Source organism: Haliotis asinina, chromosome 3, assembly GCF_037392515.1.
Source record: "Haliotis asinina isolate JCU_RB_2024 chromosome 3, JCU_Hal_asi_v2, whole genome shotgun sequence".
Lineage (NCBI taxonomy): Eukaryota > Metazoa > Mollusca > Gastropoda > Lepetellida > Haliotidae > Haliotis > Haliotis asinina.
In genome coordinates, this window is record NC_090282.1 from 36,660,752 (window position 1) to 36,674,050 (window position 13,299).

Below are 13,299 nucleotides of genomic sequence, written 5' to 3' on the forward strand. Positions count from 1 at the left end.
TACAAACTGACGTAATACAAACGTCATGACGTTACCCATCTGCAACCTTGCGAAACGTTGTGTGTTAACTGAGAGGAGAATAAGGACTGAGCAAGGAGGATATGAACAGAGATAACGATAATAAAGACAAGAATACGGAGGGCAAAGAAAAGAATAAAGAAACTCGCAACTGTCATAATTGATGGTGAAACTGCGTAAGCCAAGTACAAGTCCTATACTAGCGTAATATTATGATTCTAAAATATGACTGTCGCAGCATCTAACAAGCCGTCCTTGGCGAGGTCCTGTATGTTTATGTGTCTAGTGATATTGACAAGACAGCAACACGTGGCCGCTATCTACAACGCTCCCCTACATTAGTATTGATTATTGACAAGACAACACTTATGATACCAATGTTGGTAGCATGTGCTTGAAGTGATGCTGGATACATTAGATATCAGCGCACAGTGAAACATCTCGAGCCTTATCTGTAAGTATCAGTTCACTTAACACCAGCAACTACAAAGAAAATCTCTTTCAGTCACTAGAGTCTCGGTATATATTCTCTTTTAATCAAAGTAGTCTCAGTATGTATACAACTTATGTGTTAAAACGACCCTTGACACCATTCGATGTTGGAGCAAAGATGATCGTAAGTGCAAAACGTTTACGTAAGTGTAAGACTATCGTAACTCAAATTGTTGGTCTGGTTGTTGATCACTCGTTTAACAAGTCCTGACGAAATTTGTTAAGGACTGACACGATGCTGGTTGCAGTTTCAAGACACGATGCTGGTTGCAGTTTCGAAAGCATTCACTCACGTTATTCCAAGTCAGTCAGCCTCCATAACGATGACTGAACTGTTTCATGCATGATGCATTCTAGAAGCTGTAAACAAGAGGAATGGTAGTCTTAATGGACGATCAACCTATTAATGTGCAATAGCGACGTTTCGGTATGGATACCGTATACCGTGTTCAAGCACAAGGTGCCCTCATGTTTGATAACAATATACGTATCTAGACCAGCATGTCGCCATGCCAAAATATGAAGTGTGAAAAACGTTGAATAATAGGACTCTGTGACGTCACTGTATGCGTCATCGTACTAAATTTCCCTGTTGTCGCGAAGCCGAAGGGCACTGTTGTTCGGTGTCAGGCACAAAGTATTTCCAGTTTATAAGCACATTTTGTGAATGGCGAGACATGCTAAGCCATTTAATCATCCGGTGCCATCCCTGATGACCAATTATATAATTTGTACAGCCATGATAACCTTTACACCAAGTTGAAATTAAGTTCTTGAAATACATTTTGAAGTTTGACGAACGTGAATACATGACACGTTTAACGATGACAGTTTCATCAGGAAATGAGTTGTTACCCATAAAACGTGTCATGCATTCAAGCAGAAATTTTCTGAGGATTGACAGAGACCTCTTCTGCACGGATCCTCAAAATCTATACTTTATCCACAGTGCGCTTTGTCCAGAATCGATTAAGACAAAATATAGCATGTTTCAAATAATTCAACATTGCTTCGTATAATCAAACTCCTGTGCACTCAGCAGTATAGGTTATAGAACGTATGCACAAGTCTTATGGTCGGAAATGCAAAGTTCCCAAACTAATTCATTATCTTGAGTATACATATTTTTCAAGCTATTTTGTCTTTGTGGATGGGTGCATTGGAAGCTTTACATGACGTAAAACGTTGATAAGATGCGCATATCACCTTTAAAATGAAACTTTGCGATGGAATAGGTGTGTTTTAGCCTGACTCTGGTATCATGTACCTTTATCATTAAATAATACATAGAATGTATACTGATGAAAACAAATAAGGTTACACTTGAAGGTAAAGTGTCCCTTTATGTATTCAGAGATTTTCGCCAAGAGTGCAGTACAAAGTATGCGTCGAAACATGGAAACATGCTACAAGGACGTTTCTTTGCGTTCGCTTATTCGTTTCCATCACTGTATTTCAAATTGGATAAATATAGAAATTCGTTTTGGAATTGATTTGATCGTATATTGTGAACGTTATAGTGCAAATCAATCCGTACTTTGTAAACACCAAGGCTACAATACATAAATAGTATCAATATTTTACTATAGATTAATATATTGCAATACATGGTCCTACATTTTAAAAGCGAAATGAATTTGCTAGTCGCGCACATATTTTGCAAGGAGTACAAGGACAATCTTATCTATAGCATACGCACATTCATACAGCCAACCTTGGTCTGACGTGAACAAACGACATGCATTATTAATGCTGCAAACCACCATCTTGCATACAAAAAAATGTTTCACTCAAACAATCGCGAGACAATTGTTCTGGGAATCTAAATGAACGACTTATTGAATGGCAGGCAATGTAACAGGTTGTAGAAGCACGCCTTGCTGAATCCCATCTCCGGGAAATCTACAGTATGTTCTACACGGCGTGCCTGGCTTGTCGATAACACCACGTGTGCAGTGATAAACCGGTGTCACGGGAATTCTGATACTCATGATAGATTAGCTCTGTATGAGCGGAAAGGGGGGGGGGGGGGGGGGGGTGTGTAAAAGGATATTTGATAATGATTCATATCCGCAGGATATCTATAGCACCCACATGTCAGCCCACAAAACAAGAATGTATGACGTAACCAACCCAGAACATGCGAAGGAATATTTGAAATACTTTGAGGTATATATTTGAATACGTCGACAAAAAATGACTTTTAACTCTTTGTAAATTAATCAGTTAAGTGGAAATTCAGTGAATGGCATCTAAAATTATATCCATAGAAATGTGCACCACTTTCTATGTTTATAATAAATAGACAGAGATGTAGTAGACCATACTCACCAATTGCATTAAGACATTAAGTTTAAAGCACCTTTTCAGCTATGTCTTCTTTTCGTTACTGAGTACTGACATTTCTCTATGCAGTTGCCTGTGTTCATAGTCTGTTCTCGATGATAAAGTTTGATCATCGATAACATAAACAGGCGGTGTTATATTTATTCACGCCGATCAATAGATACCATATCAGTGGCATGTTAACTTAAGTGAATAAAATGCTGGTGGGAGCAAACTGGTGACTCACCGGTTTTGAAACCTTGCAGTCGATGGGGCTGATTGTGGACGGGAATTGACTGGATATACTTCAACAGCACATACTGAGGTACTCATGCTTATAAGATTTGACTTTCTATGTTTAACTTACCAATGTATGAATGACAAGATGTCATTGTCCATTAGACTGGAAATGTGACAACATATATTTCTCCTTGTGAACCACTTGCTTACGCTGGACCCAAAACGTCGATATATACAAACGGTAGACTTTGTATACCCTATGGATGTCTTTCATGGTTATGTTCCAATACATATGCATATATTAAAACGAATACGTACTTAGGTTTCATTTTTAGAACATCGTGTAAGAAGCATAACAAATGCATCAATTCTTTAATTTTAATTCAAATGTCAAAAGCTACAGCTGTGGTAGGGAGATATATAAAGGTGATCATTTTGGGATAGAAGCCATACAGCTGTAGCGTGTATGATAAAGATATGCCATGCTCTCTGTATGGCTGATGAAAACGAAGCGTGTCGACAACCACTTAAGTTAGTTGATCAATATAGAACAGGCATATAAAATGATTATCCAAGAGGCGCCATCTGACACGGAATGGCGTCATAGGGCTATTTAGCCATGAGAACTGGCGGTTCAACGCCGTAAACAAATATGACACGACACACTGCCTGCTGGTTATGTTCAGCACGTCCAGGAATCAAACCTATCTTGAAATAGTCTCGATAAACAACTTCCTTAGGTTTACTAACCTCGGGGAGTTTCTGCTGAGATCCGTGAAGATGCAGGTTAGAAATGATCTTCAGTGAACCACGTGTGTCGTAAGAAGCGACTAACAGGATCTGGTGGTCGGGTTCTTTGACTTGGTTGTCACATGTCATCGTATCTCAGTTCCGAGGATCGATGCTCATGCTGTTGATCTGTGGATTGGTTGGTCCAGGTTCAGTTATTTACAGACCACTGCCATTGAGTTGGAATATTATTGAGTGTGGTGTAAAACTAAACTCACTCACTCGCTCATCAGTGAGAAAATGAGGAGAAAATAACGGGTCATTTTATATGTCCACTTCGTCACACACATGTAACGGAAATGGCATCAGCTAAAATACTGGGACACGCTTCACAAAACTTTCGTAAGCCTAAGATCTCGCAACTTTTCTCGTAGTATTCCTGTTTCCTATGTAACAGTATCGGGGGTACAACTGCCACGAGAAAAGACCTAGGCGTACGAGAGCTTTGTGAAAAGGGCCATTGGAAGGACTGTCATGGGGTTACTATGATGCGCCTCTTTATTGTTCCTTATTTCACCATGGCAATGAGTAATTTATTGATAATAAATATCGGTACAGTATAAAAATCAATATAGACTTTTTCATATTACATATTCGATTTAAAAAGTATCCAAAATGAATGAACGATATGCTAGTCTTGAATTCATATTTAATAAAAAATATTTATAAGGTTTTTAGATGTCATAAATTCGATTTTGTGATAGCATCAAATGCTTTCGGGGATATGACAACATAAACTTGTTTGATACGAATAAAGTTTGAATTTTGAATGTCTTCGGTCACATTTTATCCAAACCAACACATTGGCACTTCGGTAAAACTACTCCGTAAATTATGAATGGAGTTGGTATTTTTTTGTTTCTGTCAACCTGACCCAGATCCTGGGCGGCCATCTTGTAATGGGCCCTTTGTGTGTATTCCTGCTCGATCTTTGTTGCTGGTCTAAGGTCACATTGTAACATCATCCATTACAGGCTGCTGATACAGGAGAATTAATAATGCAGTTTGTAAATATCAATACATTACAGGTATTTATTGTCAGGACTTGGCACAGTATAGTGATATACACATATCACGTTGCTTGTAGTCTTGTTGGCAACAATGTGACATCTGTTGGCAAATCAGCTGATTCTGCATTGTATGTTTATCCATATTTGTTCGTGAAATAACTAGAAAAATGTCCCTTGTGGCCACATTTGGATTCAAGATTTAACGATATGGGGGCCACGATGTCTTACCTCGCTGATCGTGTGTTATTGTACCCCAGTAATGCTTACGACCATTGGTAGATCGATGCTCATCATGTCAATCACTGGATTTTCTGATCCAGACGCGATCGTTTACAACCCGCTGTCATACAGTTGGAATAAACAAACAAACAAACAAACAATGACAAAACTGTTGTTTCCATTATTTTGGCCGACGTGATAGAGCTGCATACATATATATAACTTAAATGCACTCCATTTTAAACAATACTGAATAAATATTGTAGTCTTCATAATAAACGTGTAGTTGAAAAAACACCCATGAGGCGCATTAAAATTGTGGCATATATTATCACTATATCAATATATTCGGACCCAAGACTCCTGATATCTAATGTTTATTCCAAATGTATTTTAAACCATCAAGTATCACTTACAGGACTATTGTCGCTACGTGTAAATAATTACTATTGACACTTTATGGAGTTCTCTCCATCAAACTACAGAACTGTCAGCTACAGAACTATAATACCAATCTTTAAGTATCTAGTGCTTGTCTTATGAAGTTTTCACCAGCAAAGGTCACCTAGAGACCTAACCTGACAAAACAACACGTCTTTGTACTCAAAAATACATAAGTTGACATCTGTTAATAACTCCTTATTATATATCACCTTTAAATTTCACTCAAAGATTATCTACCAAAGCTGTCATTTAAAATCACATTAATACCATTTTCTCTGTGACTGATACATAAACCAATTTGGGGGTGTACTTGACCACGTGAACATATTTGCGTATACTTGTCAATGACCATTCTGTAGTTCGCGTCTATGCAGATAGCAAACGTTTCATATGTATGATCGAGCACGGCCTCCATGCATAATGCATATAATCTATATTTCTTGTGCAGGAATCAGGGAACACGGCGGTGAGATATTGATTCAATTACACCTCGTGACAGATGTTCATAACAGTAACATGGAGACAGATTGGACTGTCAGCATATTGTTGTTACCTATTCGCTCCCTAAATCAACCAATAATATATATCACGTACATGATAACTTGTGTATTACCTGTGAATCTCCAGTTCTGTTTGTTATTACTAGACGTCATTTATATGTAACTTCAGTTCAGTCAGTACAAATAAATCGTGCTGTCTGAAATGTTTACCCTTGGAAACAATCGTTATGGTAAAAGTTACCTGTCGCATCGCAAGCTAGCTGTTAACCGGAAGTCTGTCCTCAAGAGGAAGTGACCGTGATGAGACCAAACAACAAATAAACGTCTTATGATTAATAAAGCATACATTACGTGTCACTTGTGCGTGTAACGTTAGATCAATCACTGCAATTAAGTCGTAATTTAGTTTTATGCCACTTTTACCAATAGCTCAGCGATATCACAACAGGGGACACCAGAAATGAGCTGTACACATTGTACCCATGTGGGGGATCAAACCTGGGTCTGTGGCGTAGCGAGCGAACGCTTTAACCATTGGGCTACCACACCGCCCCCTGTTTTCATTAGAAACAATCCTTATTGCCAAAAGATACTCGTCGATTCCCAAGCCAGCATTAAACCAGAAATCCGTGCGCAAAGGAAGTCAGCATGGAACTACCAAATATCAAAGTCAAATGTAGTACAAATTACAACAAAGGAATTTCAACAATGACATTACATAATAGTTTGTGAGTATAAATGCAATTCTGATTGCAGGAAGTACAGGAATATACACATTGATAGTATTCACCTCGATGCAACAGTGGTTAGGCATGCAAAACAAGCCTAGATTGAGAATATAGGGTGAAAAGTTATCTTCACATGACTGCTGGTTTTTTTCTAATGTGACATGAAATAGGAAATGAGAAAACTGTATGACCTTTTGTATATGAAATCTCGTCCTGCTGTTTCTGTTGTGGGACATTCTCTAACTCGCTGGGTTAGTTGAATACTCTGGAATGTCTCCTACGCTGGTATTTTGTGGAACCATATTAACTAACAGAGTCATTGATAGGAAATTTCGTTAGCAAAATGAAAAAATATTAATTCGAAGCAATGTTCAGCAGATCCTGGTACATTCTGGAAACAGAACTCTGTAGAATTTTAGTAGGTTGAAGGTTGATTAATATCATTACTTTCTTGAAAACGATATTAGGAATATTTGTACATATAACATTCAGAAACAGTGTTATTTATTACAGAATCTCCAGTGGGCGAGCGGACGTAATGTTCAACAACATTGTTTAGATATCTGTATGCGAGAACAGTACTGCCAGAAATCGGCAATAGTCCAACCATTTCAAAATGGAGAGCAACAATGTAGAAAACAACAACTCTGAAAACAATACTCTAGACGATACAAATACTCAGATCAACAACACTGAAAACAAGACGCCCAGTGAAAGCTCTAAGACAACTGAAGAGGATGGCCTCCCTACGCAAGTCAGACGTTCGCTGTCCATTTCCAGTTTCACAGACAGTCTTGAAACAGACGATCAGAGTCAGGAGCAGGCAGAGACAGAGGACTCAAAGCAAAAGAAAAGAACGTCGAAACTTCCGGTAAAAACTAGACCCAAGCTTGAACGTTCGGCAACCGAGAACTGTAACAACCATGCCAGTGGACAGGATTGCGGAAGTGGGATATGTGGGAAAGGTAAGGGGAAAAAATCCGGCAAGCTGTTGAGGAGGGACTGCAACAGCCTTGACTGCAACTCCACTGCTCATCATGCGCCAACGAAGGAAACAATCACGAGCAGGATGAGGGTAGAGAAGAGCCATCTGGAACACGGAATGGAGGCTAACAAGGACGACTACTTAACCCCCACACAAAGGAAGGGGCAGACAATCAGAGATCTCAAGAAACAGGTGATCATAAACTTAATTTTGTCTGACTAATATTATGTTTTGTTGTAAGATATTATTCCAGAGGCATAAATAGTGTTGTTGTATTCTACTACATGCAACAAGAGTTTGTAATCACAACTGGAACTGATTATTTTGGCACGCTTCAACCTATACAACTGTCCAACATTGGCCTTGAAGGTCTTGGTGGAAGGTCATCATTAATATTTCGCTACCATTTTCTGACTGTGAGATTTTACAATTCCGCAGGTAAAAGAACTGGAGAAGACTCTGGAGGAGACGAATGGAGAAGTGGAGAGTCTGAGGCAGAGCATTGGCAAGGAGGCGCAGAACATTCTGGACACGAAGAACCAAGAGGTGAAACGTGTCAAGGACAATCTAGAAAGTATGAAAACCAAATATGACGAACTCACGTTGTCTTATGAAGAGTCGGTGAAAGCAGTCAATGCCCTGGAAACTACAATCCAAGGACTGCGAGTAAGTATAGGACACTGAAAACAAGTTGAAAACACAGAGGTGGGAAAGAACATAAATAAAAGTGGTAGGATCGTAAATACATGCTACAAAAACATTTTCCACACCTGAACGAAGTATCTTCAAATCTCTACTGAAAGTATGAAGAACAATTGGGACTTGATTATGATCATGTGTTTATAAGCACCTGAATGGTGATGACCAGGTTGGTACTCAACGAAATATCTGCTCATGATATTATCACAATTGTAAATCAATTTTCTTTTTGAGCAAGCTTTCTTAAAACTGTGGAAAGGGATTTGTCGCGCCCTATTTCTGTAGAGATTATCTGAAACTCCCTACAGCATGACAAAATGGTTAACAAGTGTCAACCGTGACGAAGGTACCTACATATGATTAATATGTACGATCAATGCTGCAACGACTTGTTCTATTGTGGAGGCCACGGTGCAATCAATGCACGACGTGAAACACACTGTCAAGGTCACGGTAGTCTCTGTGTAGATGTTGTTAAATGATTTAATGGGTGTAACGCGTGTCGTCCCTTCGATTAATCCACAGCTTTGTAAAAGCGGGACAGTTGTCAACGTACACGCGTTTGACACAACACTGGAGGACGTCCTTTAGTCCTGTTCAAAGTTAACGGCCTTGCATACCTCGCTTTCAAAGCCTATACGATATCAGGTTCTTATCTTGTCGTAATAGTGACGTCTCGCTATAGATCGTTATACTGTTGCCAAGAATCAATAATAATGGACATGGTGCACAATGTATATCGTAGGTTAGGGGATTAACAGTAACAAATTTTGCCATGCATAGGACCGATTAACATGAGTTGGTTATATAAGAAAAACATAAGCTCTTTATTCACTCAACGGTGGTTCAAGAGCAAAGCACAAAACAGATATGCGACACATAATACCTGAGTCTCATTAACTCTTTTATTACCTGGATTTGTAAAATATTTATGAAAAATAGACATGTATTGCAGTTCAATTACTTACAAATATTATATTATTTGGGTACTGATAATATACTTTGGGAATATACAATAATCTGGTTGGGAGAAGGGCTTTACATCTAAAGATGTAATCATGAAATTCATCTCCCATTACATTTTGGGTGGATAGTTTACGTAAACGAACTTCCCTATGGGTATGACATTATTTGAAGTGTAGAATCTTAGAATAGGGACAGAGACAGATTTAGGTGATAGTAAATACTATTCAAATCGTAGTGATTTTTAAAAATTAAAAATAGAGAACGCTTTATAAAGGAGGGACAGTTGTCAACGTACAGGCGTTTGACACAGGGGAATAACACAGGGGTTACATGGGAATAGTCTTATGAGAAGCAGTTAGAATTTGGAGTACTGCGGAATGATAACATCATGTTGGTGGACAACTTCATATGTGGTGAATACAATATGGACTGAAAGGCTTATATACAAGTGGGCGGGAGTGTCTGTACAGTAGCCAGTAGCCAGTAGCCAGTTAACAATACATTGCCTAAAGACAGACGGTTGGATGATTGTTGAACCCCGCACCCTGCAATATCTCACCTATATGGCGGCAGTGTGTATAAACCCGTAATCTAAACAAATAATGGTGTCTTGGCCAGACAATCCACTTATCAACAGCATGAGCATCGACCTACGTAACATGGATACATTGACATGTGTCAACCAAGAGCCTGACCACCCGACCCCGCTTGTCGCCTAAGACAACGTCCCGGGAAAGGAGAGGAAGCCCACCAGCCAGTTGTGGCTTGTAACGTAAAAAGGTCCCGTTAGTCTATGGGTTAGGTTTAACATGTGAGTGGGTAAGACTATGTGACAAATACAGTCAGTCGTGGTTAATTTGTCTGATAACTGGCATGTCTGACAAATGAGATGGCTAACTTATGGGTAAACTGATAGAAACGTTATACACCTTGGTTGGGGACTTGTGATCTTGTAGTCTGATCTTGATAGGGCGTTCATAATCCTTTTGACTGTAGACCTCTCCGGGTATGCTCTATGCATTCATATTGATTGAAATGCCACCGCTCTACCATTGTTAATTACGTTTAACATGTGCTTTGAAGGAGTCTGCAGAATCAAAGGAATTGCATCACAAGAAAATGTACTTGGAAATGTACGAGAAAGGCAGGATGTCCGCAAGATTTGAAAGGGAGGATGAGGTAAGAGTCATCGTGAATGTGAATGGTCAAACATTAATAGCATTTATAAGTTTCTCAGTTACTGGGGCAAAGAATATCAAAGCATCAGTGCTATCAACGATTGTGTTGACTTCCAAGGTACTTGAATGGGGGAAATCAAGTAATCACCACAGTCCCATAGAGTCTGCGGGTTGAACCAGGTTCCTACGAGAAAATAGTTGGTCACAGTATGTCATCCCGCCTGTTGCGTCCGAGACGACTCTTTGGGAACGATTTAAAGCGAGTTTTGTTCCTTGGGGCGCACTTTACGAATATGCTATGCGCAACTTATGATTGAAACCAGTTCGGCTTAAGCCGACGACACTACGTGCGACAGTTTTTGATGTTCGAAACAATTTATTACACCCATATATGGCAAGTGTTCTCTCTTTAGAAGATGTTCGCCACCGAATTTCTATTATCGATTTCAGACCAGCCATGAGGGGCCATAAGTCTTGTAATGCAACATTAGGAAGCTAAAGTGAGTGCTTAGGCCTCAATAATTTGTAACATAGGCAAAAATATTGTCACAAATGTGTGAGACAGCGTGCCTTTAATGAATGTCTTCGTGACCCAGTGTCATCTCATATTTCTTATTCTCAACCACTGGTTGGTTCTGACTTGACACTGTCGTCGTGTAGGCCGCTATTAAATGCTGCGTGGCAAAACAAAACTCACACATTCCCGTCCGCATAGGAAGACACATGTACTAACACATTCTTTTCCCTCGATTCAGTTGGAGATGTTGGTGAAGACCGGGAAGGAGAAGGTGACGATGACTGAGATGATGAAGAAACTGTCCGAGACGCAGGCTGAGCTCGCCAAGTGGCAGAGTCTGAGACGCGAGGAAATGTATGAGGTTGCAGAGAAGCCAGAGACAGAGGCAGAGACAACTCTCAGGTTCCTCAAAGATTCCTTCTTCCATTTTCTGACTACCGACAAGGATTCGGATGACCATCTCAGAGCAATGATCCGGATCTTTAATTTCAGTGATGTCCAGAAGAAGAAGATTACTAAAGGACTGTCTGACAAAAAGAAATCTAAACCAATAACGTGATCTCGGGGAGTTGTATATATACTGTATAGGCCTCGAGACTTACGTCATGGTGAAACTAGGGACGCTCATTTTCAGTTTCAAGAAGATCATATGCGGGATGTACTAAATCGTGAACTATCTGAGTTTATCTGTCCCCAGCCTTTGATCATTTGATGTTTGTGTGTGTGTGTGTGGTGATTTCTCATTGTGCGGATCGGACATTAAAACTAGATTCGGAACATTTACCTATCTTGAGATCATGTCCCACCTTTGAAGAATCTCCTTGGAAGCGATTATGTCTTATCGGTAACTGCTGCTTGTAACAGGATAGGTGTTTAAATGGTTGCTTTGTAAATTCATTGTAAATACACAATCCTTGTTTTCTGTACATAGTATCACCTTGCTGATTTGCTCAGATGTTCCACAGTATCGCGGCAAATGAAACATGAAATGCTGTTAACTTCAGTTTCACGTGTGAACTTTCCGTGAGACTTTGAGGTCTGGTATTTTTAGAATTGTACGTATAATAGTTTCCATCATACTTGAGTATGTTACAATTTGTGTGATTTGTGACCATGTTTGTTTCTGTTTGAGTGTCTGTTTAAAATGAAAGTATATTTCTGTTACTGACAGAAAAGAAACGTTTTATTTGGATGTCGTTAACGATTCAGAACGCACATACTGTGTAATAAAGAACCCACTGGATTGTGTGTCTGTTGAAGTGACGGGGATATTCGCAGTACATGTAAATACTGAGTAAAATACTACCTGGCGTTTGAGAGGGATGAGTCATCTGCTTCCTTACCGAAGAAAGAGCTTTCATTATGTGATTTGTTCATCTATCTTTGATTTACTCTATTACCAGACCTGGTATGTGATGGAGGTCATGAGTCTGTGAGAGGGAGTATATATATTCATCATTTTTGGGTAATCCGTTTGGGCTTTGACCTCGCCTCCTATAATTAGATAATCACGCTACTTTCCATTGAATGACTGTATTGTTCTAGAAGTTTGTTATCATCGTATTGCCTGCACACATATTAATTATGAGTCGTCCTATTGGGAATGTAGCTGCTATAAGGGTCATCATTACACGTCACACAGTAACATATGCAAATTGTCATGCACGTGTATTGTGAATAAACACTCAGTAATCGGCATGGAATGTTGTTGTTGGTTGGGCGTCATGATTCAATTACGTGCTCCCTCGTGTGTTACTGATGTTGAACAACATCACATTTTAGATAACAGATATTGATTTTTTTCCGTGTTTCAAAGAATTTTAGACAAAATGTAAGTATAACAATATAGAAATAACCTTTTGACCTCTGCTATTAAATAAAAAATTAATATATTTCCGAAATCACTTTCATTTAAATTAACTTAGAATTATTGGCTAACTTGACACGTTAAGTTATTTTACAGAGATAGAGCATACACAAGACTCTTTAAACTGATACATTGATACCGGGCTCCACGGGCCTTTTCGCCATTCCATTTGGTTACATAAGTCACATAAAGTCCATTTCCATTTGCTGCAGGTGTTAAGTATCTTCACCTTCCAAGTCCAGTTCATCTGGTACTAACACCTTACAAAAACAGTTGTAGCTAACCTTATTTTAAAAAATTGTAATCAGGACTTTAAAACGTC

At 39.1% G+C, this 13,299-nt stretch overlaps 1 protein-coding gene across 2 annotated transcripts; it reads left to right on the forward strand.

Moving 5' to 3' along the window:
• The first annotated feature begins 379 nt into the window (after positions 1 to 379).
• LOC137276788 (protein quick-to-court-like) lies at positions 380 to 12,808 on the forward strand. Of its 2 annotated transcripts, none has more exons than XM_067808434.1 (5): positions 380 to 472; positions 7,279 to 7,942; positions 8,189 to 8,416; positions 10,499 to 10,594; positions 11,349 to 12,808. In XM_067808434.1, exons 2-5 carry the CDS (start codon positions 7,382 to 7,384, stop codon positions 11,667 to 11,669), a joined length of 1,206 nt encoding a protein of 401 aa, XP_067664535.1. In that variant the 5' UTR covers positions 380 to 472; positions 7,279 to 7,381; the 3' UTR covers positions 11,670 to 12,808. The 2 variants fall into 2 exon arrangements, with proteins under 2 accessions (XP_067664535.1, XP_067664534.1); XM_067808433.1 differs by lacking the exon at positions 380 to 472 and adding an exon at positions 3,051 to 3,160.
• Positions 12,809 to 13,299: the final 491 nt, after the last annotated feature.

Bases quoted from the DNA above. Each gene is read 5' to 3' on its own strand.
- LOC137276788 (XM_067808434.1), top strand. From the start codon at position 7,382: ATGGAGAGCAACAATGTAGAAAACAACAACTCTGAAAACAATACTCTA. The intron at 7,943-8,188 runs GTGATCATAAAC...ACAATTCCGCAG, and splicing joins TCAGAGATCTCAAGAAACAG to GTAAAAGAACTGGAGAAGAC. The intron at 8,417-10,498 runs GTAAGTATAGGA...TGTGCTTTGAAG, and splicing joins CTACAATCCAAGGACTGCGA to GAGTCTGCAGAATCAAAGGA.